Below are 25,581 nucleotides of genomic sequence, written 5' to 3' on the forward strand. Positions count from 1 at the left end.
TGGAGTCTTTAAATCACGGCCAATAAAAACCCTTCTTACTGTTTATTAGTTTGTATTACTTGAACTTTTCTTGGTTGGTTGTTTGTTTAGTTTTTCTGTTTTTAACATTTAGATTTCCTGTTTTTTTAGATCTAAAATATGTTTGTGAAGTTTTGTGTTTTATATTCTGTTAGAATAAATAAATATAATGTGAATTTTATAAATAAAAATAAATATTTTTTACAGCAACACCACGCTTCGTTTATTACTAGTATTAGTAATACAATTATAGTATATTAAAAGTAGTAGTTAGTACTTAGTAGTGACATCATTACAGAACCCCAGTGGCCCCAGTACTGATCCCTGTGGGACACCATGTCTCACTTTAGAGGGCCAGAGCCCTTCTTGTTCTTCTTCTTCTCTGGTAAAACTTTTTATATTTCCTCAGTGAGTGGAACCAGGTCCTATAGGAGGGGAGGAGCCCCCCACCCCCCAGGGTCTATATAAGGTCCTGCCCCCCCCCCTCTCATAGAGTCTTCTTCTGCTCCTGTAATGATGGCGGTGCTCGCTGCTCTGCTGCTGAGAGAGAGCAGCAGGTCTGAGGTGTCTTCATGTTCTCAGCCCCCCCCCCAACACATCAGCCCACCCCAACACATCAGCCCCCCCCCCACACATCAGGGTCATTCTCCGGTTCGATGTTCCTCCACCTGGGGAACTGTGTGACGACCTCCAGTTAATCTACAGCTGATATTAAACGTTATTAAATATAAACTGAGCAGCTTTCAGACGTCCTGATTCTGTCTCAGGACCTCTGAGGACATTTCTTTAAAATAAATATATTATATATTTTAAGTTATAATTAGACGAGTGTGTGTAAAGTCTTCAAGTGTCTTTGAGGTCTTCAGGTGTGTGTGAGGTCTCCAGGTGTGTGTGAGGTCTTCAGGTGTGTGTGAGGTCTCCAGGTGTGTGTAAAGTCTTCAGGTGTGTGTGAGGTCTTCAGGTGTGTGTCTTCAGGTGTGTGTGAGGTCTCCAGGTGTGTGTGAGGTCTTCAGGTGTGTGTCTTCAGGTGTGTGTGAGGTCTCCAGGTGTGTGTGAGGTCTTCAGGTGTGTGTCTTCAGGTGTGTGTGAGGTCTCCAGGTGTGTGTGAGGTCTTCAGGTGTGTGTCTTCAGGTGTGTGTGAGGTCTCCAGGTGTGTGTGGTAGTGTCTCTGCTGTGTTAGGGAGCCCTCTGGTGGCCAACGCTCTCCACTGTTAGACCATCAACATGGGTTTAAGACTGATTATTAAAAAGATCAAATAACACCTTTAATGAACATACAAAGAACAGTTTTTACCGCAAATCACCAGAATGAATAATCCATATTTTAAATCTATATTTTTGAAACCATTAGATGGCCATTTGATACAGCCCAAAACCACTGTTGACGATTCATTTAAAATACCATTACAATTCAAACCTTTATTTATTGTTTTTGTTATTTAAAGTTTATTTTATTATACTTTTGATTTTCACCTCATTTCTAATTAAATGTTCTGTTTTCCTAAAGGGCTCAATGCATTCTGGGAAATGTGGTTCCTCCGGTGGCAACATCAAAAGGTAAATCCATATTACTTTAAATTCACTCTTTGTTTAAATTAAAAAGTAGAAATATCTCCAGAAAAACATCAAACATTTTTAAAACTCACAATAAAATAAAAACGAAATATTTTGAGAAATATGTTTTTATTTTATGGGGAATATTATGTTTTTATATACATTTCAGACACAGAGATAAAAGAGCCATAAAACACTTAAAATCCAATTTAAATTGTTCTTATAATTTAAGTAAAGACACTTCATAAAATATACAAGCATTTTAAATAACTACAGAACAATAAAAACAGAAATCACTGTGAGTTTATATATATAAATATCATCAGAAGTTATCCGTACACTGAAGAGAAAACAGGAGTTTATATTTGTTTTGTTCGTCAGGGTTATACTCCGTCCTCACGTCGGGTCTCATCAGCCTTTGTGTTTCAGGTCACAGGCTGACGTCCCGGTAGGACTCCATGTTGGACGTCCCCCAGGTCCTCTGCAGCCGGTACTTGGTCTCTTTGAGCTGGATGTTGACGGACGAGACGAACTGAAGAGAGCGAGACACGACGGCTCTGAAGGACGGCGTCCGGGCGGTGAAGAGGACGAAGATCTGAAACCCCTGAAACACAACAAGAAGAAGACGCAGGTAACGCCGAGGAATACTGTTCGGAGAGACACAAACTAGCCTGAGGAAATGTCCCATTGCTGTCACAAAGAAGGGTGGGAACTGTCCGAGGAAAGTCTGAAAAGAGTCCGAAAACACAACAGAAAATACTTGGGCTGCAATACATTTGGTAAAATCTGTACCAAATGTTATTTGTGGGAACTGTCCACAAATCTGTCTGAAAACAGCCCTTAAAACGTTTAGACTTTTTCTCAACATGCTACGTTTACATCTGTATCACTGTGGTCACTTGGAGTACATGTACTGACAGCGCCTCAGTACCTGTGTGGTGGTGCAGACGCAGAACAGCACGCTGAACACCAGGTTAGTGTTTCCTGAGGTGACCAGCACCAAATACCCCAGAAACCAGGAGACCCCGAGCAGCACCGCCAGGGAGAAACTGATCAGGAACTTCTTCCACAGAGTCCGAGGTCTCGAGCTGAAACATATTTAATGTCAATGATTATCATCAGGTAGTTTCTAGTAATTGAAAAGGTTCCTGTCTTCGGACCTTTTGAGCGCGGCGTCGGTCCGGCAGATGGTAAGAGAGGCCAGCACCAGCAGAGCCACGTTGTAGATTAAAATCAGAGCCACAGGAAGCAGGAAGGCCCAGAACATGGGCTTCCTGAAGTCAAACTGCTTCTTCTTATCCACAGCCGCCAGCCAGCAGCTACAGGACGAACTGCAGTTAGTTATATAATCAGAATATATCAGTAAATTATAATTATTAGTGATGGACTCACAATTCCTCCTGTCTGTATCCCAGAGGGTTATCTGGCCTGTAGGTGGCGCCCAAAGTGACCGCCATGATGACGGCCGGGACTCCTGGAGGGAGAAAATATATAAATATGTTATCATTCAGCGGGTTTCTGTGGCATTTGTTCAGCAAACAGACCCTGAAGTCGTACCCTGGGTATGACTTGTGCCCCTGGGTAAGACTCGTAACCCTGGGTATGACTCGTACCCCTGGGTATGACTCGTACCCCTGGGTAAGACTCGTACCCCTGGGTATGACTCGTACCCCTGGGTATGACTCGTGCCCCTGGGTATGACTCGTACCCCTGGGTAAGACTCGTAACCCAGGGTATGACTCGTACCCCTGGGTATGACTCGTACCCCTGGGTATGACTCGTACCCCTGGGTATGACTCGTACCCCTGGGTATGACTCGTACCCCTGGGTATGACTCGTACCCCTGGGTAAGACTCGTGCCCCTGGGTATGACTCGTGCCCCTGGGTATGACTCGTGCCCCTGGGTATGACTCGTACCCCTGGGTATGACTCGTGCCCCTGGGTATGACTCGTAACCCTGGGTATGACTCGTGCCCCTGGGTATGACTCGTGCCCCTGGGTAAGACTCGTAACCCTGGGTATGACTCGTACCCCTGGGTATGACTCGTGCCCCTGGGTAAGACTCGTACCCCTGGGTATGACTCGTACCCCTGGGTATGACTCGTACCCCTGGGTAAGACTCGTACCCCTGGGTATGACTCGTACCCCTGGGTATGACTCGTACCCCTGGGTATGACTCGTACCCCTGGGTAAGACTCGTACCCTGGGTAAGACTCGTAACCCTGGGTATGACTCGTACCCCTGGGTATGACTCGTACCCCTGGGTAAGACTCGTACCCCTGGGTATGACTCGTACCCCTGGGTATGACTCGTACCCCTGGGTATGACTCGTGCCCCTGGGTATGACTCGTGCCCCTGGGTATGACTCGTGCCCCTGGGTATGACTCGTACCCCTGGGTATGACTCGTACCCCTGGGTATGACTCGTAACCCTGGGTATGACTCGTGCCCCTGGGTATGACTCGTGCCCCTGGGTAAGACTCGTAACCCTGGGTATGACTCGTACCCCTGGGTATGACTCGTGCCCCTGGGTAAGACTCGTACCCCTGGGTATGACTCGTACCCCTGGGTAAGACTCGTACCCCTGGGTATGACTCGTACCCCTGGGTATGACTCGTACCCCTGGGTATGACTCGTACCCCTGGGTAAGACTCGTAACCCTGGGTATGACTCGTACCCCTGGGTAAGACTCGTACCCCTGGGTATGACTCGTACCCCTGGGTAAGACTCGTACCCCTGGGTATGACTCGTACCCCTGGGTAAGACTCGTACCCCTGGGTAAGACTCGTAACCCTGGGTATGACTCGTACCCCTGGGTATGACTCGTGCCCCTGGGTATGACTCGTGCCCCTGGGTATGACTCGTACCCCTGGGTATGACTCGTACCCCTGGGTAAGACTCGTACCCCTGGGTATGACTCGTACCCCTGGGTATGACTCGTGCCCCTGGGTATGACTCGTACCCCTGGGTATGACTCGTACCCCTGGGTATGACTCGTACCCCTGGGTAAGACTCGTACCCCTGGGTATGACTCGTACCCCTGGGTATGACTCGTACCCCTGGGTATGACTCGTGCCCCTGGGTATGACTCGTGCCCCTGGGTATGACTCGTGCCCCTGGGTAAGACTCGTAACCCAGGGTATGACTCGTAGGAGCCCCTTACCCCAGCCCAGGGCCACGCTGAGCGAGGTCCAGTGAGGAGGCAGGTCTTGGCGCAGCCTCCGGACCAGAAGCACCAGCTGGGTTCCGTACAGGCTGTTCCACATGAAGGTGGCCAGCAGGAAGAAGTGAAGCAGAGCCGCCACCGCAGAACACCACCCTGAGTCCGGATCCACGTGTTCGTCAGAGTTCGGCACGACGTTCTTCTCCGCCTCGACCTCAGGAGCACCTGGGCGGCGGTTCCCCACGCCGGAGAGGAAGGTAAGGATGAAGGCCAGCAGACTGAAGCAGGTGCTCAGCAGAGCCAGCTGGGAGTTCCTGCGACTCGCACTCATCCCAGAGGTCCTCTGAAAACTACTCAACAATCAGGCTTAGTGTATAATATCTACAGAATAAAGTCCTGACGTCTAATATCTACAGAATAAAGTCCTGACGTCTAATATCTACAGAATAAAGTCCTGACGTCTAATATCTACGGAATAAAGTCCTGACGTCTAATATCTACGGAATAAAGTCCTGACGTCTAATATCTACAGAATAAAGTCCTAACGTCTAATATCTACGGAATAAAGTCCTAACGTCTAATATCTACAGAATAAAGTCCTGACGTCTAATATCTACGGAATAAAGTCCTAACGTCTAATATCTACAGAATAAAGTCCTAACGTCTAATATCTACGGAATAAAGTCCTAACGTCTAATATCTACAGAATAAAGTCCTAACGTCTAATATCTACAGAATAAAGTCCTAACGTCTAATATCTACAGAATAAAGTCCTAACGTCTAATATCTACAGAATAAAGTCCTAACGTCTAATATCTACGGAATAAAGTCCTAACGTCTAATATCTACAGAATAAAGTCCTAACGTCTAATATCTACAGAATAAAGTCCTGACGTCTAATATCTACGGAATAAAGTCCTAACGTCTAATATCTACAGAATAAAGTCCTAACGTCTAATATCTACAGAATAAAGTCCTAACGTCTAATATCTACAGAATAAAGTCCTAACGTCTAATATCTACGGAATAAAGTCCTGACGTCTAATATCTACGGAATAAAGTCCTGACGTCTGATATCTACAGAATAAAGTCCTGACGTCTAATATCTACAGAATAAAGTCCTAACGTCTAATATCTACGGAATAAAGTCCTGACGTCTAATATCTACGGAATAAAGTCCTGACGTCTGATATCTACAGAATAAAGTCCTAACGTCTGATATCTACAGAATAAAGTCCTGACGTCTAATATCTACAGAATAAAGTCCTAACGTCTAATATCTACGGAATAAAGTCCTGACGTCTAATATCTACGGAATAAAGTCCTGACGTCTGATATCTACAGAATAAAGTCCTAACGTCTGATATCTACAGAATAAAGTCCTAACGTCTAATATCTACAGAATAAAGTCCTAACGTCTAATATCTACGGAATAAAGTCCTAACGTCTAATATCTACGGAATAAAGTCCTAACGTCTAATATCTACGGAATAAAGTCCTAACGTCTAATATCTACGGAATAAAGTCCTAAAGTATAATATCTACGGAATAAAGTCCTAACGTCTAATATCTACAGAATAAAGTCCTAACGTCTAATATCTACAGAATAAAGTCCTAACGTCTAATATCTACAGAATAAAGTCCTGACGTCTAATATCTACAGAATAAAGTCCTGACGTCTAATATCTACGGAATAAAGTCCTAAAGTATAATATCTACGGAATAAAGTCCTAAAGTATAATATCTACAGAATAAAGTCCTAACGTCTAATATCTACAGAATAAAGTCCTGACGTCTAATATCTACAGAATAAAGTCCTAACGTCTAATATCTACAGAATAAAGTCCTAACGTCTAATATCTACGGAATAAAGTCCTAACGTCTAATATCTACGGAATAAAGTCCTGACGTCTAATATCTACAGAATAAAGTCCTAACGTCTAATATCTACGGAATAAAGTCCTGACGTCTAATATCTACAGAATAAAGTCCTAACGTCTAATATCTACGGAATAAAGTCCTGACGTCTAATATCTACAGAATAAAGTCCTAACGTCTAATATCTACAGAATAAAGTCCTGACGTCTAATATCTACAGAATAAAGTCCTAACGTCTGATATCTACAGAATAAAGTCCTAACGTCTAATATCTACAGAATAAAGTCCTGACGTCTAATATCTACAGAATAAAGTCCTAACGTCTAATATCTACGGAATAAAGTCCTAACGTCTAATATCTACGGAATAAAGTCCTAAAGTATAATATCTACGGAATAAAGTCCTAAAGTATAATATCTACGGAATAAAGTCCTGACGTCTAATATCTACGGAATAAAGTCCTAACGTCTAATATCTACGGAATAAAGTCCTGACGTCTAATATCTACAGAATAAAGTCCTGACGTCTAATATCTACAGAATAAAGTCCTAACGTCTAATATCTACGGAATAAAGTCCTGACGTCTAATATCTACAGAATAAAGTCCTAACGTCTAATATCTACGGAATAAAGTCCTAAAGTATAATATCTACGGAATAAAGTCCTAAAGTATAATATCTACGGAATAAAGTCCTGACGTCTAATATCTACAGAATAAAGTCCTAACGTCTAATATCTACGGAATAAAGTCCTAAAGTATAATATCTACGGAATAAAGTCCTAAAGTATAATATCTACGGAATAAAGTCCTGACGTCTAATATCTACAGAATAAAGTCCTAACGTCTAATATCTACGGAATAAAGTCCTGACGTCTAATATCTACAGAATAAAGTCCTAACGTCTAATATCTACGGAATAAAGTCCTAAAGTATAATATCTACGGAATAAAGTCCTAAAGTATAATATCTACGGAATAAAGTCCTGACGTCTAATATCTACAGAATAAAGTCCTAACGTCTAATATCTACAGAATAAAGTCCTGACGTCTAATATCTACAGAATAAAGTCCTGACGTCTAATATCTACGGAATAAAGTCCTAACGTCTAATATCTACGGAATAAAGTCCTAAAGTATAATATCTACGGAATAAAGTCCTAAAGTATAATATCTACGGAATAAAGTCCTAAAGTATAATATCTACGGAATAAAGTCCTAAAGTATAATATCTACGGAATAAAGTCCTAACGTCTAATATCTACAGAATAAAGTCCTAACGTCTAATATCTACGGAATAAAGTCCTGACGTATAATATCTACAGAATAAAGTCCTGACGTCTAATATTTACAGAATAAAGTCCTAACGTCTAATATCTACGGAATAAAGTCCTAAAGTATAATATCTACGGAATAAAGTCCTAAAGTATAATATCTACGGAATAAAGTCCTAAAGTATAATATCTACGGAATAAAGTCCTAAAGTATAATATCTACGGAATAAAGTCCTAACGTCTAATATCTACAGAATAAAGTCCTAACGTCTAATATCTACAGAATAAAGTCCTAACGTCTAATATCTACAGAATAAAGTCCTAACGTCTAATATCTACGGAATAAAGTCCTAAAGTATAATATCTACGGAATAAAGTCCTAAAGTATAATATCTACGGAATAAAGTCCTGACGTCTAATATCTACGGAATAAAGTCCTAAAGTATAATATCTACAGAATAAAGTCCTGACGTCTAATATCTACGGAATAAAGTCCTAACGTCTGATATCTACAGAATAAAGTCCTAACGTCTAATATCTACAGAATAAAGTCCTAACGTCTAATATCTACAGAATAAAGTCCTAACGTCTAATATCTACAGAATAAAGTCCTGACGTCTAATATCTACAGAATAAAGTCCTGACGTCTAATATCTACAGAATAAAGTCCTGACGTCTAATATCTACAGAATAAAGTCCTGACGTCTAATATCTACAGAATAAAGTCCTGACGTCTAATATCTACAGAATAAAGTCCTGACGTCTAATATCTACAGAATAAAGTCCTGACGTCTAATATCTACAGAATAAAGTCCTAACGTCTAATATCTACGGAATAAAGTCCTAACGTCTAATATCTACGGAATAAAGTCCTAACGTCTAATATCTACAGAATAAAGTCCTGACGTCTAATATCTACAGAATAAAGTCCTGACGTCTAATATCTACGGAATAAAGTCCTAACTCTAATTCTACAGAATAAAGTCCTGACGTCCTAATATCTACAGAATAAAGTCCTGACGTCTAATATCTACAGAATAAAGTCCTGACGTCTAATATCTACAGAATAAAGTCCTAACGTCTAATATCTACAGAATAAAGTCCTGACGTCTAATATCTACAGAATAAAGTCCTAACGTCTAATATCTACGGAATAAAGTCCTGACGTCTAATATCTACGGAATAAAGTCCTGACGTCTAATATCTACAGAATAAAGTCCTAACGTCTAATATCTACGGAATAAAGTCCTAACGTCTAATATCTACGGAATAAAGTCCTGACGTCTAATATCTACAGAATAAAGTCCTAACGTCTAATATCTACAGAATAAAGTCCTAACGTCTAATATCTACAGAATAAAGTCCTAACGTCTAATATCTACAGAATAAAGTCCTGACGTCTAATATCTACGGAATAAAGTCCTAACGTCTAATATCTACGGAATAAAGTCCTGACGTCTAATATCTACAGAATAAAGTCCTAACGTCTAATATCTACAGAATAAAGTCCTGACGTCTAATATCTACAGAATAAAGTCCTAACGTCTAATATCTACAGAATAAAGTCCTAAAGTATAATATCTACAGAATAAAGTCCTAACGTCTAATATCTACAGAATAAAGTCCTAAAGTATAATATCTACAGAATAAAGTCCTAACGTCTAATATCTACAGAATAAAGTCCTAAAGTATAATATCTACAGAATAAAGTCCTAACGTCTAATATCTACAGAATAAAGTCCTAAAGTATAATATCTACAGAATAAAGTCCTAACGTCTAATATCTACAGAATAAAGTCCTAAAGTATAATATCTACAGAATAAAGTCCTAACGTCTAATATCTACAGAATAAAGTCCTAACGTCTAATATCTACAGAATAAAGTCCTAACGTCTGATATCTACAGAATAAAGTCCTAACGTCTAATATCTACAGAATAAAGTCCTGACATACGATATCTACAGAATAAAGACACACCAATCAGTCCTGTCTCTACGCAGCATTACGCTGAAACGCTGAAACACTGAAACGCTGAAACGCTGAAACACTGAAACACTGATATGAGGAATGATGGAGTCTTACTTGTCTTTAATGTGGTGAATTATGGTAATGACCAAACCCAGAATAGAGAAGGAGAGTCCGACAGTAGAAACCACCCCGAGGGCTTCTGCGTATTCGTACTCCTCCCTGAAAGACTGAACCAACATCCTCCTTTAGACTCACTCTGTAGTATCTAATAATCTGCTTGATGTTATTGTAGAAACTGCTGTTCACCCAGAGAGCAGCGAAGTTGGTGGTGTGGTTACAGAAACATCTCAGCAGTCCGTCCGAGGCGTTTCCCTTCCAGCAGCCGTCCGTGCTCCAGTCCTGGAGGTCGTATTTCCAGAAAACACAGGCGAAGTCGTGCAGAGACGTGCCCTCCATCACCTGCAGCAGGTAAGAACGGATCTCACATGGATCTCACGTGTACATGTATCTCACATGTATCTCACGTGTACATGTATCTCACGTGGATCTCACGTGTATCTCACGTGTACATGTATCTCACATGTATCTCACATGTATCTCACGTGTACATGTATCTCACGTGGATCTCACGTGTATCTCACGTGTACATGTATCTCACATGTATCTCACATGTATCTCACGTGTACATGTATCTCACATGTATCTCACATGTATCTCACATGTATCACACATGTATCTCACGTGTACATGTATCTCACATGTATCTCACATGTATCTCACGTGTACATGTATCTCACATGTATCTCACGTGTATCTCACGTGTATCTCACGTGAGATACACGTGAGATACACGTGAGATACACGTGAGATACACGTGAGATCCACGTGAGATACACGTGAGATACACGTGAGATACACGTGAGATCCACGTGAGATACACGTGAGATACACGTGAGATCCACGTGAGATACATGTGAGATACACGTGAGATACATGTGAGATCCACGTGAGATACACGTGAGATACACGTGAGATACACGTGAGATCCACGTGAGATACACGTGTATCTCACGTGAGATACACGTGTATCTCACATGTATCTCACGTGTATCTCACATGTATCTCACGTGTATCTCACATGTATCTCACGTGTACATGTATCTCACATGTATCTCACGTGTATCTCACGTGTATCTCACATGTATCTCACGTGTACATGTATCTCACGTGGATCTCACATGTATCTCACGTGGATCTCACATGTATCTCACGTGTATCTCACATGTATCTCACGTGTATCTCACATGTATCTCACGTGTATCTCACGTGTATCTCACGTGTATCTCACGTGTATCTCACATGTATCTCACGTGTACATGTATCTCACATATATCTCACATGTATCTCACATGTATCTCACGTGTACATGTATCTCACGTGTATCTCACATGTATCTCACATGTATCTCACGTGTATCTCACGTGTACATTTATCTCACATGTATCTCACATGTATCTCACATGTATCTCACGTGTACATGTATCTCACGTGTATCTCACGTGTATCTCACGTGTCTCTAACGTGTATCTCACGTGTATCTCACGTGTACATGTATCTCACGTGTATCTCACGTGTATCTCACGTGTACATGTATCTCACATGTATCTCACATGTATCACACATGTATCTCACGTGTACATGTATCTCACGTGTATCTCACGTGTATCTCACGTGTACATGTATCTCACATGTATCTCACGTGTATCTCACGTGTATCTCACGTGTATCTCACGTGTATCTCACGTGTCTCTAACGTGTATCTCACGTGTATCTCACGTGTATCTCACGTGTATCTCACGTGTACATGTATCTCACGTGTATCTCACGTGTATCTCACGTGTATCTCACGTGTATCTCACGTGTCTCTAACGTGTATCTCACGTGTCTCTAACGTGTATCTCACGTGTATCTCACGTGTACATGTATCTCACATGTATCTCACGTGTATCTCACGTGTATCTCACGTGTATCTCACGTGTATCTCACATGTACATGTATCTCACGTGTATCTCACGTGTATCTCACGTGTACATGTATCTCACGTGTATCTCGCGTGTATCTCACGTGTATCTCGCGTGTATCTCGCGTGTATCTCGCGTGTATCTCGCGTGTATCTCACGTGTATCTCACGTGTACATGTATCTCACGTGTATCTCACGTGTACATGTATCTCACGTGTATCTCGCGTGTAGCGTGTATCTCGCGTGTATCTCGCGTGTATCTCGCGTGTATCTCGCGTGTATCTCGCGTGTATCTCACGTATATCTCACGTGTATCTCACGTGTACATGTATTTCACGTGTATCTCACGTGTACATGTATCTTACGTGTATCTCGCGTGTAGCGTGTATCTCGCGTGTATCTCACGTGTATCTCGCGTGTATCTCGCGTGTATCTCACGTGTATCTCACGTGTATCTCACGTGGATCTCACATGTATCTCACATGTATCTCACATGTCTTTGATACTGGGCAAGGACTACACAGAACGGTCAAATGTCTTCAGTGTGTTAACATTTTTCAATTACTACAGATAAAAAGTAACGAGTATTTTCTGACATTCTAATGAAAAAAGTTTTAAACATTAAAAATGAAGTCGTTACATTTCAAAATAAAAGCCTCTCTCCATAGGGAACACTGATAAAGTATCCGTTGGTTTCTCACGTCACCGGGTTTCTTCACAACAACAGAACATATTCCCACAGCTGATCGTCATCCGACCTAAAAAACAAACCATAAACTAAATGTTTATGATATCAGTTTATAGACAGAAATCAAAGTGAATCATTAAATAAAGGAAGCAACAAGCTGGAGTCATATTTCATAAACCTCTCCGACCTTCTCTTCTCCATGTCTCAGTTAACAGTTTACTCTTTTAACTCAAAGTATTCCCACATGAAAGTGTTTATTTTCCTCACTGCAGGTCTGAAGAGCATCTCCACGTGTTGGGCCCCCCCCCTCCGGCCCCCCGGACCCCCGATGCTGGCCGAGAGGACCCTGATGGGGGCCCTGCGCCTCGTGTAGAGCCTCGACTGGAAGAAGCGGTCGTTCTGGTAAAGCACGAAGCCGAGCGACACGTTGGAGTCCGGGGGGGCGGCGGCCGGGGGGTCGGCGGTGGCCGGGGCTGAAACCACAAGAAAGAAATTCTATATTTTTTTTCCACTAAATTGTTTAGCTATTATTTTTTACTTTTTTTTCTGAACAAGGCATTAATAGAAAGTAAATAATAAAAAATATAATAATAAATTAAATAAATGTGGAAATATAATATGAAATGATATTATTAATGTTAAAATGTTCATAACCTTTAATTGCTTTGATAAACTGAAACATTTCAATATGATTTATTTATTTTGATAAAGAGAAATACCCTGAGAACCAGGCGAGGCTAACCTGCTGCGAGGCGCACGAAGATCACGGCGTCGGCTACAAACCCGTCTTCAACCACGATGTCCGACGTGTTGTCGTTCAGCTTAATCCGGTCCGGGACGAAACTCCCCGATGTCCCTGAATGCACCGGGAAAACAGGGTTATTATTTATCAAATGTATCTTCTTTTGGATCACTAGCAGTAACAGGTTCTGGTTCTGACTGATTAGCAGTACCAGGTTCTGACCTGACAGCGCGGTGAACTGGACCCCCTTGGTGCTGGCAGCAGGGATCTGCGCTGCCTGAAGAACCAAGTTGGGTTGGACCAGACTGAGGTTCTGCGAGAGCTCGTCCAACGTCACCGTGAGCCTGAAGGCACCACGGAAAGAGTGAATGAGGACTGAAGGCCTGGTTTAAACTGTATATAATATATAAGCTGTATATAATATATAAACTGTATATAATATATAAACTGTATATATATTATATATAAACTGTATATAATATATAAACTGTATATAATGTATAAACTGTATATATATTATATATAAACTGTATATAATATATAAACTGTATATATATTATATATAACCTGTATATAATATATAAACTGTATATATATTATATATAAACTGTATATAATATATAAACTGTATATATATTATATATAAACTGTATATAATATATAAACTGTATATATATTATATATAAACTGTATATAATATATAAACTGTATATATATTATATATAAACTGTATATAATGTATAAGTCTCACCCCAGGTTGGCCTCGCTCCCCTCGCTCTGGGAGCCGGCGTTCAGCAGCTGGCTGACGGTTGCCACCGCTGACACCTTGACGCTCTGCAGACAAACATCACCGTGAGAACCGAGAACTCAACATACTCTTCAGGAGGGAATGAGTCCTCGAGGGTCCTAATGTCACTGGGTTCTAGAGGGTCCTAATGTCATTGGGTTCTAGAGGGTCCTAATGTCACTGGTTCTAGAGGGTCCTAATGTCATTGGGTTCTAGAGGGTCCTAATGTCACTGGTTCTAGAGGGTCCTAATGTCATTGGGTTCTAGAGGGTCCTAATGTCACTGGTTCTAGAGTGTCCTAATGTCACTGGTTCTAGAGGGTCCTAATGTCTCTGGTTCTAGAGTGTCCTAATGTCACTGGTTCTAGAGTGTCCTAATGTCACTGGTTCTAGAGTGTCCTAATGTCACTGGTTCTAGAGGGTCCTAATGTCACTGGTTCTAGAGTGTCCTAATGTCACTGGTTCTAGAGTGTCCTAATGTCACTGGTTCTAGAGTGTCCTAATGTCTCTGGTTCTAGAGTGTCCTAATGTCACTGGTTCTAGAGTGTCCTAATGTCACTGGTTCTAGAGTGTCCCTGGTTCTAGAGTGTCCTAATGTCACTGGTTCTAGAGTGTCCTAATGTCACTGGTTCTAGAGGGTCCTAATGTCACTGGTTCTAGAGTGTCCTAATGTCACTGGTTCTAGAGTGTCCTAATGTCACTGGTTCTAGAGTGTCCCTGGTTCTAGAGTGTCCTAATGTCACTGGTTCTAGAGTGTCCTAATGTCACTGGTTCTAGAGTGTCCCTGGTTCTAGAGTGTCCTAATGTCACTGGTTCTAGAGTGTCCTAATGTCACTGGTTCTAGAGTGTCCCTGGTTCTAGAGTGTCCTAATGTTACTGGTTCTAGAGTGTCCTAATGTCACTGGTTCTAGAGGGTCCTAATGTCACTGGTTCTAGAGGGTCCTAATGTCACTGGTTCTAGAGGATCCTAATGTCACTGGTTCTAGAGTGTCCTAATGTCACTGGTTCTAGAGTGTCCCTGGTTCTAGAGTGTCCTAATGTCACTGGTTCTAGAGTGTCCTAATGTCACTGGTTCCAGAGTGTCCTAATGTCACTGGTTCTAGAGTGTCCCTGGTTCTAGAGTGTCCTAATGTCACTGGTTCTAGAGTGTCCTAATGTCACTGGTTCTAGAGGGTCCTAATGTCACTGGTTCTAGAGGGTCCTAATGTCACTGGTTCTAGAGGATCCTAATGTCACTGGTTCTAGAGTGTCCTAATGTCACTGGTTCTAGAGTGTCCTAATGTCACTGGTTCTAGAGTGTCCTAATGTCACTGGTTCTAGAGTGTCCTAATGTCACTGGTTCTAGAGTGTCCTAATGTCACTGGTTCTAGAGTGTCCTAATGTCACTGGTTCTAGAGTGTCCCTGGTTCTAGAGTGTCCTAATGTCACTGGTTCTAGAGTGTCCTAATGTCACTGGTTCTAGAGGGTCCTAATGTCACTGGTTCTAGAGGGTCCTAATGTCACTGGTTCTAGAGTGTCCTAATGTCACTGGTTCTAGAGTGTCCTAATGTCACTGGTTCTAGAGTGTCCTAATGTCACTGGTTCTAGAGTGTCCCTGGTTCTAGAGTGTCCTAATGTCACTGGTTCTAGAGTGTCCTAATGTCACTGGTTCTAGAGTGTCCCTGGTTCTAGAGTGTCCTAATGTCACTGGTTCTAGAGTGTCCTAATGTCACTGGTTCTAGAGGGTCCTAATGTCACTGGTTCTAGAGGGTCCTAATGTCACTGGTTCTAGAGGGTCCTAATGTCACTGGTTCTAGAGTGTCCTAATGTCACTGGTTCTAGAGTGTCCTAATGTCACTGGTTCTAGAGTGTCCTAATGTCACTGGTTCTAGAGTGTCCCTGGTTCTAGAGTGTCCTAATGTCACTGGTTCTAGAGTGTCCCTGGTTCTAGAGTGTCCTAATGTCACTGGTTCTAGAGTGTCTACAGCTGGAGTTTCTCTCCAGTGTATTTGTGCTGCCTGTAATGAATACAGGAAGTAGACTGAATACAGGAAGTGGCTGATGTCCTGATTGGAGGTGTTGGCCTTTGCCATCTTACTGTTGTTTACAGGGGAAAGTATCGTGGGCTTCTTTGTTTCTGTTTCTACCTCCTGGGCGTACGGGGACCTCAGCAGAGTGTTTCTACCTCCTGGGCATACGGGGACCTCAGCAGAGTGTTTCTACCTCCTGGGCGTACGGGGACCTCAGCAGAGTGTTTCTACCTCCTGGGCATACGGGGACCTCAGCAGAGTGTTTCTACCTCCTGGGCGTACGGGGGCCTCAGCAGAGTGTTTCTACCTCCTGGGCGTACGGGGACCTCAGCAGAGTGTTTCTACCTCCTGGGCATACGGGGACCTCAGCAGAGTGTTTCTACCTCCTGGGCGTACGGGGACCTCAGCAGAGTGTTTCTACCTCCTGGGCGTACGGGGGCCTCAGCAGAGTGTTTCTACCTCCTGGGCATACGGGGACCTCAGCAGAGTGTTTCTACCTCCTGGGCGTACGGGGACCTCAGCAGAGTGTTTTTACCTCCTGGGCGTACGGGGGCCTCAGCAGAGTGTTTCTACCTCCTGGGCATACGGGGGCCTCAGCAGAGTGTTTATACCTCCTGGGCATACGGGGACCTCAGCAGAGTGTTTCTACCTCCTGGGCATACGGGGGCCTCAGCAGAGTGTTTATACCTCCTGGGCATACGGGGACCTCAGCAGAGTGTTTATACCTCCTGGGCATACGGGGACCTCAGCAGAGTGTTTTACCTCCTGGGCGTACGGGGGCCTCAGCAGAGTGTTTCTACCTCCTGGGCATACGGGGGCCTCAGCAGAGTGTTTCTACCCTCCTGGGCGTACGGGGACCTCAGCAGAGTGTTTTTACCTCCTGGGCGTACGGGGCCTCAGCAGAGTGTTTCTACCTCCTGGGCGTACGGGGGCCTCAGCAGAGTGTTTCTACCTCCTGGGCATACGGGGACCTCAGCAGAGTGTTTCTACCTCCTGAGCGTACGGGGACCTCAGCAGAGTGTTTCTACCTCCTGGGCATACGGGGGCCTCAGCAGAGTGTTTCTACCTCCTGGGCATACGGGACCTCAGCAGAGTGTTTCTACCTCCTGAGCGTACGGGACCTCAGCAGAGTGTTTCTACCTCCTGGGCATACGGGGGGCCTCAGCAGAGTGTTTCTACCTCCTGGGCATACGGGGACCTCAGCAGAGTGTTTTCTACCTCCTGAGCGTACGGGGACCTCAGCAGATGTGTTTCTACCTCCTGGGCATACGGGGGCCTCAGCAGAGTGTTTCTACCTCCTGGGCGTACGGGGACCTCAGCAGAGTGTTTCTACCTCCTGGGCATACGGGGGCCTCAGCAGAGTGTTTCTACCTCCTGGGCGTACGGGGACCTCAGCAGAGTGTTTCTACCTCCTGGGCATACGGGGGCCTCAGCAGAGTGTTTCTACCTCCTGGGCATACAGGGACCTCAGCAGAGTGTTTCTACCTCCTGGGCGTACGGGGGCCTCAGCAGAGTGTTTCTACCTCCTGGGCGTACGGGGACCTCAGCAGAGTGTTTCTACCTCCTGGGCATACAGGGACCTCAGCAGAGTGTTTCTACCTCCTGGGCGTACGGGGACCTCAGCAGAGTGTTTCTACCTCCTGGGCGTACGGGGACCTCAGCAGAGTGTTTCTACCTCCTTGGCGTACGGGGACCTCAGCAGAGTGTTTCTACCTCCTGGGCGTACGGGGACCTCAGCAGAGTGTTTCTACCTCCTTGGCGTACGGGGACCTCAGCAAGGTGTTGGCGATCTCAGTGGCGGTCTTCACGTCGGCAGCCGTCAGCTCCTCAGGGTTGGAGGTGAGGATCTGAGTGCTGGATGCCAAGGCCTCTAAATCTGCTGAGCTGGTGATCTGAGAGGAGAGACGGTAGATACAAACTAAAAAGTGTTAGAGCTGGCAGAGTGGAGTTACATTCCAGAGAAATCGGGACTCACGTTCTTTTGGATGTCGCTGAGCGTCTGGTCGCAGAGGAAGATCTGCGGAGGATTCTGGAAACCCGGGGCTCCGGTCCTGTTGGAGCATTGTGTCGAGGCCTGCGGTTTCCCGGCTGGACGGAAACATATTGAAGTGTTGGACTCACACACTGTGGAATATTTTGGAATTTACGTAAATTCGGTAGGAACTCACCACCGCTGGATCCGGTTGCACAGATCTCCTTGGAATACGCAAACCAGCCAATGGGTGTTTGTGGGAAATTATACTCGCCCAACTTCTGAGCCCGGCAGGAGTTTGCTGAGGACGAGATGAGTAAAGATGGCAGAGATTCAGAGGGACAGTGTTCAACATCTACCTGGGTAAAAAGCTGTATATTCTGAGAGATTGAAGTATTTTTATGTCGATAACATCATCTTTAAACTGCAAAAACAGAGGATAATCAGCTTTAATTTCTTTTGAAAACATATCTCTTAACGAGTAGAAAGTGAGTGATTGAAATGATTCTGATGTTATGGTAAAGAGTAGTGAATAGTACTGCTGGTTCTAAAGCGACTCACCAACAGAACAGTTCTTTCCGGTCCACTCGTCAGGACAGACGCAGACTCCGGACAGAGGGAACCCGCCATTAGCACAAACCAGTGGGGGGGGAGTAGTAGGACGAGAAGTAGTGGTAGTACGAGGAGGAGAAGAAGTAGTAGTAGTAGTAGTAGTACGAGTAGTAGTAGTAGTAGTAGGAGTAGTAGTAGTAGTAGTAGGAACAGCAGTAGTAGTAGTAGTAGTAGGAACAGCAGTAGTAGGAAGAGGAGTAGTATCTGTCCAGTCGCTGGTGAAATTATCAGTATAATTGTCATAAAAGACAGTGGTCAGGTTAGGGTTAGTAGTCTCTCCTGTATGTAGAGTTGTCTCTTCTGGATTTGGAGTTGTACCTCCTGTAGGTAGAGTTGTCTCTTCTGGATTTGGACTTGTCTCTTCTGGATTTGGAGTTGGAGTTGTCTCTTCTGGAGTTGGAGTTGGAGTTGTCTCTTCTGGAGTTGGAGTTGTCTCTTCTGGATTTGGGGTTGTACCTCCTGTAGGTAGAGTTGTCTCTTCTGGATTTGGAGTTGGAGTTGTCTCTTCTGGATTTGGACTTGTCTCTTCTGGATTTGGAGTTGGAGTTGTCTCTTCTGGAGTTGGAGTTGGAGTTGTCTCTTCTGGAGTTGGAGTTGTCTCTTCTGGATTTGGGGTTGTACCTCCTGTAGGTAGAGTTGTCTCTTCTGGATTTGGAGTTGTACCTCCTGTAGGTAGAGTTGTCTCTTCTGGATTTGGAGTTGGAGTTGTCTCTTCTGGATTTGGACTTGTCTCTTCTGGATTTGGACTTGTCTCTTCTGGATTTGGAGTTGTCTCTTCTGGATTTGGGGTTGTACCTCCTGTAGGTAGAGTTGTCTCTTCTGGATTTGGAGTTGTCTCTTCTGGATTTGGACTTGTCTCTTCTGGATTTGGAGTTGTACCTCCTGTAGGTAGAGTTGTCTCTTCTGGATTTGGACTTGTCTCTTCTGGATTTGGAGTTGTACCTCCTGTAGGTAGAGTTGTCTCTTCTGGATTTGGAGTTGTCTCTTCTAGATTTAGAGTTGTCTCTTCTAGATTTGGTTCAGTAATATTTTCCGGCAGTACAGTAGTTTTTCCCGGTGATTCGGTATTGGCAGTATCTGGGATCATAGTATTGGCTGTATCTGGGATCATAGTATTGGCAGTATCTGGGATCATAGTATTGGCTGTATCTGGGATCATAGTATTGGCTGTATCTGGGATCATAGTATTGGCAGTATCTGGGATCATAGTATTGGCAGTATCTGGGATCATAGTATTCGCTGTATCTGGGATCATAGTATTCGCAGTATCTGGGATCATAGTATTCGCAGTATCTGGGATCATAGTATTGGCAGTATCTGGGATCATAGTATTCGCAGTATCTGGGATCATAGTATTGGCAGTATCTGGGATCATAGTATTGGCAGTATCTGGGATCATAGTATTGGCAGTATCTGGGATCATAGTATTCGCAGTATCTGGGATCATAGTATTGGCAGTATCTGGGATCATAGTATTGGCAGTATCTGGGATCATAGTATTGGCAGTATCTGGGATCATAGTATTGGCAGTATCTGGGATCATAGTATTGGCAGTATCTGGGATCATAGTATTGGCAGTATCTGGGATCATAGTATTGGCAGTATCTGGGATCATAGTATTGGCTGTATCTGGGATCATAGTATTGGCAGTATCTGGGATCATAGTATTGGCAGTATCTGGGATCATAGTATTGGCAGTAGCTGGGAACACAGAGGGGGGGTCGTTTGTTGTCGACTGAGCTCCAGCTCTAGAGGCCAGGTAAACAGCTGTTAGGAGATAAAGATCATTTTATTAGCATGTTAATAATTAGTCTTTGTGATATCAGTCCGGCTGACGCTGAGAAAGTGTTCTGCTGTGAAGGTCATTAACAAATGTATTGGTCATAAACCAGAACTATCAAGGCAAGGCAAGGCAAGTTTATTTATATAGCACCTTTCAACACAAGGCAATTCAAAGTGCTTTACAAAAATGGAAGACATTATGAAAATGGCATTTAAAATCAGTCATTAAAAAGAAAAGATAATAAAATAAACATTAAAAGAAAAAATACATGGATAAAAGTTAAAAGTTACAGTGCAGTTTAAGATGTGAATAGTTCAATTAAAAGCAGCGGCAAAAAGAAAAGTCTTCAGCCTGGATTTAAAAGTAGTAAGAGTTGCAGCGGACCTGCAGGTTTCTGGGAGTTTGTTCCAGATATTTGGAGCATAATAACTGAACTTCTCCATGTTTAGTTCTGACTCTGGGGACAGAAAGCTGACCAGTCCCTGAAGACCTGAGAGATCTGGATGGTTCATCATTTAGCAGTAGGTCAGACATGTATTTTGGGCCTAAACCATTCAAAGCTTTATAAACCAGCAACAATATTTTGAAATCTATTCTTTGACACACAGGAAACCAGTGTAAGGACTTCAGCACAGGAGTGATGTGATCCACTCTCTTAGTGTTAGTGAGGACTCGAGCAGCGGCGTTCTGAATTAGCTGCAGCTTTCTAATAGATGTGTTAGTGAGACCTGTAAAGACACCATTGCAGTAGTCGAGTCTACTGAAGATAAAAGCATGGACAAGTTTTTCCAAATCCTGCTGTGACATTAGTCTTTTAATCCTAGATATGTTCTTTAGGTGATAGTAGGCTGATTTAGTAACTGTTTTAATGTGACTGTTGAAACTCAGGTCAGAGTCCATGACTACACCTAGATTTCTGGCTCTATCTGTTGTTTTGAACATTGCAGACTGAAGCTCAGCGCTAACTTTTATACGTTCTGCCTTGGCTCCAAAAACCATTACCTCAGTTTTATCTTTGTTTAATTGGAGAAAGTTCTGACACATCCAGTCATTGATTTGTTCAATGCACTTACTCAGTGTTTGAATTGGAGCATAATCTCCTGGTGAAATTGTTACGTACATTTGTGTGTCATCCGCATAGCTATGGTAACTTATTTTGTTGTTTTTCATTATCTGAGCCAGTGGTAGCATGTAGATGTTAAAGAGAAGAGGCCCCAAGATGGAGCCTTGAGGTACCCCACATGTCATATTTGTCAACTCAGATGTGTATTTACCTATAGAAACAAAGTTTTTTCTGTCCTTTAAGTAGAACTCAAACCAATTTAGAACTGTTGCCGAAAGTCCCACCCAGTTTTCTAGTCGGTCTAGTAATATGTTGTGGTCAACAGTGTCAAACGCAGCACTGAGATCTAATAATACTAACACTGAAGTTCTGCCACTGTCTGTGTTTAAGTGGATGTCATTGAAGACCTTTACAAGAGCAGTCTCAGTGCTGTGGTTTGGACGAAAGCCTGACTGGAACACATCCAAACAGTTATTTAAATGCAAGAAGTTACTCAACTGTTGAAAAACAACTTTTTCAATGATTTTACCTAGAAATGGCAGGTTTGATATGGGCCTGTAATTGTTCATTACTGAGGCATCTAGATTATTCTTTTTTAAGAGCGGTTTAATGACTGCAGTTTTCAGGGCCTCTGGAAAAACACCTGAGTGAAGAGATGTGTTTACTATATGAAGTAGATCTGAGGCCATGCAATGAAAAACATCTTTGAAAAATCCTGTTGGAATAATATCAAGGCAGCAGGAGGAGGATTTCAGAAGTTGAATAATGTCCTGTAGGTTTTTACCATTAATCTGATGGAATTGTGTCATGGTGTTTGAATTGATATTAGGTGGACATAGGGACAACACATTTTCTGTACCTGATGCAGAGGCACTGACTGCTTGTCTGATGTTCTGAATGTTGTCAGTGAAGAAGGCAAAATCATTGCACGCCCTGGTGGATAGAAATTCAGAGGCTACTGACACTGGGGGGTTAGTTAGTCTGTCGACGGTAGCAAACAAGGCACGTGCGTTGTTTTTGATTTTGGTAATGATGTCAGAGAAGAAAGACTGTCGTGCGTTTTTCAATTCCAAATTATAAAGGCCAAGTCTCTCTTTATGGATTTCAAAGTGAACCTGGAGATTTGTTTTTCTCCACCTACGTTCAGCTTTTCGACACTCTCTTTTTTCTGTTCTCACGGTCATGGCCTTTCTCCATGGAGATATTTTCTTGCCAGACACTTCCTTTACCTTCGTTGGAGCAATGGTATCTATAACATTTTTAATTTTTGAATTAAAATGATCTACTAGCTCATTCACTGAGATGTTAGCAGGGGCAAGTGTGGATGAAAAATTATGAGTAAACATTTCCCTAGTATTTTCAGTTAAATATCGCTTTGTGGTTACCTCTTTCTGAACATTTGTGTGAACAGAAATAGAGCTCTCAAAGAAAACACAGGAATGATCAGAGAGTGCAACATCAGTCACCACAACCTTTGAGATATTCAGACCCTTTGAGATAATTAAGTCCAGAGTGTGCCCCTTATTGTGTGTGGGCTCCGCCACATGCTGAGTCAGTCCATAGTTATCAAGAACACAAAACAGTTCTTTAGCCCCTCTGTCCTGGGGGTTGTCAACATGGATGTTAAAATCACCAACAATGACTAGACGGTCAAAGTCAATACACACTATAGACAGCAGTTCAGTAAAATCATCAAAAAAGCTTGCACAGTATTTGGGTGGTCTATAGATATTTAGGAACAGAGCTCGAGAGGAGCATTTCAGCTGAAGGGCCACATATTCAAAAGAAGCAAAGTCCCCATAAGATGTCTTCCTGCATTGAATGGAATCATTGAACAGAATAGCAACTCCACCCCCTTTCTTATGCTTTCTTTCCTGACTCATAAAACTGAAGTTGGGAGGGGTTGATTCGATAAGAACAGCTGCACTGTTATTTTGTTCAATCCAAGTTTCCGTTAAAAACATAAAATCCAGATTGTGCTCAGTGATAAAATCATTGATTAAAAATGTTTTTCCTGCCAAAGACCTGACATTTAATAAAGCTAGTTTAAGTTTGTTAAATACACTATCAGTAAAAACATTTGTGACAAGCTGTGGCTGACATGGAATCACTGCTAAATTTGATAACCTCACTCATCAACCATGTACTACACACTCTCCTTTAGCACCGTTAGCATGTACTACACACTCTCCTTTAGCACCGTTAGCATGTACTACACACTCTCCTTTAGCACCGTTAGCATGTACTACACACTCTCCTTTAGCACCGTTAGCATGTACTACACACTCTCCTTTAGCACCGTTAGCATGTACTACACACTCTCCTTTAGCACCGTTAGCATGTACTACACACTCTCCTTTAGCACCGTTAGCATGTACTACACACTCTCCTTTAGCACCGTTAGCATGTACTACACACTCTCCTTTAGCAACGTTAGCATGTACTACACACTCTCCTTTAGCACCGTTAGCATGTACTACACACTCTCCTTTAGCACCGTTAGCATGTACTACACACTCTCCTTTAGCACCGTTAGCATGTACTACACACTCTCCTTTAGCACCGTTAGCATGTCCCTAGCCTCCAGAATAAGAGCACACAGATAAACCTTCAGAATAAGAGCTCTGATAAACCTCCAGAATAAAAGCACTTAGATGACCCTTCAGAATAAGAGCACACAGATAACCCTTCAGAATAAGAGCAGACAGATAAGCCTTCACAATAAGAGCTCTGATAAACCTCCATAATAAGAGCACACAGATAATCCTTCAGAATAAGAGCACACAGATAACCCTTCAGAATAAGAGCTCTGATAAACCTCCAGAATAAAAGCACGTAGCTAAACCTTCAGAATAAGAGCATGTAGATAACCCTTCAGAATAAGAGCTCTGATAAACCTCCAGAATAAAAGCACATAGATAACCCTTCAGAATAAGAGCTCTGATAAACCTCCAGAATAAAAGCACGTAGATAAACCTTCAGAATAAGAGCATGTAGATAAACCTTCAGAATAAGAGCTCTGATAAACCTCCAGAATAAAAGCACGTAGCTAAACCTTCAGAATAAAAGCATGTAGATAACCCTTCAGAATAAGAGCTCTGATAAACCTCCAGAATAAAAGCACGTAGATAAACCTTCAGAATAAGAGCATGTAGATAACCCTTCAGAATAAGAGCTCTGATAAACCTCCAGAATAAAAGCACGTAGCTAAACCTTCAGAATAAGAGCATGTAGATAAACCTTCAGAATAAGAGCACGTAGATAAATCTTCAGAATAAGAGCATGTAGATAAACCTTCAGAATAAGAGCTCTGATAAACCTCCAGAATAAAAGCACATAGATAAACCTTCAGAATAAGAACATGTAGATAACCCTTCAGAATAAGAGCTCTGATAAACCTCCAGAATAAAAGCACGTAGATAAACCTTCAGAATAAGAGCATGTAGATAAACCTTCAGAATAAGAGCTCTGATAAACCTCCAGAATAAAAGCACGTAGCTAAACCTTCAGAATAAGAGCATGTAGATAACCCTTCAGAATAAGAGCTCTGATAAACCTCCAGAATAAAAGCACGTAGATAAACCTTCAGAATAAGAGCATGTAGATAAACCTTCAGAATAAGAGCTCTGATAAACCTCCAGAATAAAAGCACGTAGCTAAACCTTCAGAATAAGAGCATGTAGATAAACCTTCAGAATAAGAGCACGTAGATAAATCTTCAGAATATGAGCATGTAGATAAACCTTCAGAATAAGAGCATGTAGATAAACCTTCAGAATAAGAGCACGTAGATAAACCTTCAGAATAAGAGCATGTAGATAAACCTTCAGAATAAGAGCATGTAGATAAACCTTCAGAATAAGAGCACTTAGATAACCCTTCAGAATAAGAGCATGTAGATAAACCTTCAGAATAAGAGCATGTAGATACACCTCCAGAATAAGAGCACGTAGATACCCCTTCCCAATAAGAGCGTCTCACCCGCAGCGAGCAGCAGCCAGGCGTCCATGGCGCAGAATAACTTTAATAAAGTCTTCATGAAGTATTTATACGA

At 42.7% G+C, this 25,581-nt stretch overlaps 2 protein-coding genes across 2 annotated transcripts; both read right to left on the minus strand.

Annotated features, from left to right (window-relative positions):
- Positions 1 to 1,849: 1,849 nt before the first annotated feature.
- Positions 1,850 to 18,924, minus strand: adgrg7.1 (adhesion G protein-coupled receptor G7, tandem duplicate 1). The gene is made up of 16 exons (XM_034113505.1): positions 18,852 to 18,924; positions 18,631 to 18,804; positions 18,266 to 18,370; positions 18,073 to 18,185; positions 17,849 to 17,989; positions 14,054 to 14,136; positions 13,525 to 13,646; positions 13,303 to 13,416; positions 12,828 to 13,033; positions 10,158 to 10,310; positions 9,966 to 10,078; positions 4,735 to 5,084; positions 2,965 to 3,046; positions 2,733 to 2,891; positions 2,504 to 2,660; positions 1,850 to 2,176 (listed from the first exon to the last, which is right to left on the minus strand). The coding sequence occupies exons 1-16, from the start codon at positions 18,922 to 18,924 to the stop codon at positions 2,003 to 2,005; spliced, it is 2,319 nt and encodes a 772-aa protein (XP_033969396.1). The 3' UTR covers positions 1,850 to 2,002.
- LOC117469128 lies at positions 18,861 to 25,536 on the minus strand. Its single transcript, XM_034113506.1, has 3 exons — positions 25,509 to 25,536; positions 19,724 to 20,448; positions 18,861 to 19,668 (listed from the first exon to the last, which is right to left on the minus strand). Exons 1-3 carry the CDS (start codon positions 25,534 to 25,536, stop codon positions 18,937 to 18,939), a joined length of 1,485 nt encoding a protein of 494 aa, XP_033969397.1. The 3' UTR covers positions 18,861 to 18,936.
- Positions 25,537 to 25,581: the final 45 nt, after the last annotated feature.

The sequence above is a fragment of the Trematomus bernacchii genome, unplaced genomic scaffold (assembly GCF_902827165.1).
Source record: "Trematomus bernacchii unplaced genomic scaffold, fTreBer1.1, whole genome shotgun sequence".
Lineage (NCBI taxonomy): Eukaryota > Metazoa > Chordata > Actinopteri > Perciformes > Nototheniidae > Trematomus > Trematomus bernacchii.

Coding starts and splice junctions, on each gene's coding strand:
- adgrg7.1 (XM_034113505.1), bottom strand. CDS start 18,924: ATGACAATTATACTGATAATTTCACCAGCGACTGGACAGATACTACTC. Junction 17,990..18,072: donor TCAGCGACATCCAAAAGAAC/GTGAGTCCCGAT, acceptor CTCTCCTCTCAG/ATCACCAGCTCAGCAGATTT. Junction 2,177..2,503: donor GCGTCTGCACCACCACACAG/GTACTGAGGCGC, acceptor GTTGTGTTTCAG/GGGTTTCAGATCTTCGTCCT.
- LOC117469128 (XM_034113506.1), bottom strand. CDS start 25,536: ATGGACGCCTGGCTGCTGCTCGCTGCGG. Junction 20,449..25,508: donor CTGGCTGCTGCTCGCTGCGG/GTGAGACGCTCT, acceptor ATCTCCTAACAG/CTGTTTACCTGGCCTCTAGA. Junction 19,669..19,723: donor AATCACCGGGAAAAACTACT/GTACTGCCGGAA, acceptor CTCTAAATCTAG/AAGAGACAACTCCAAATCCA.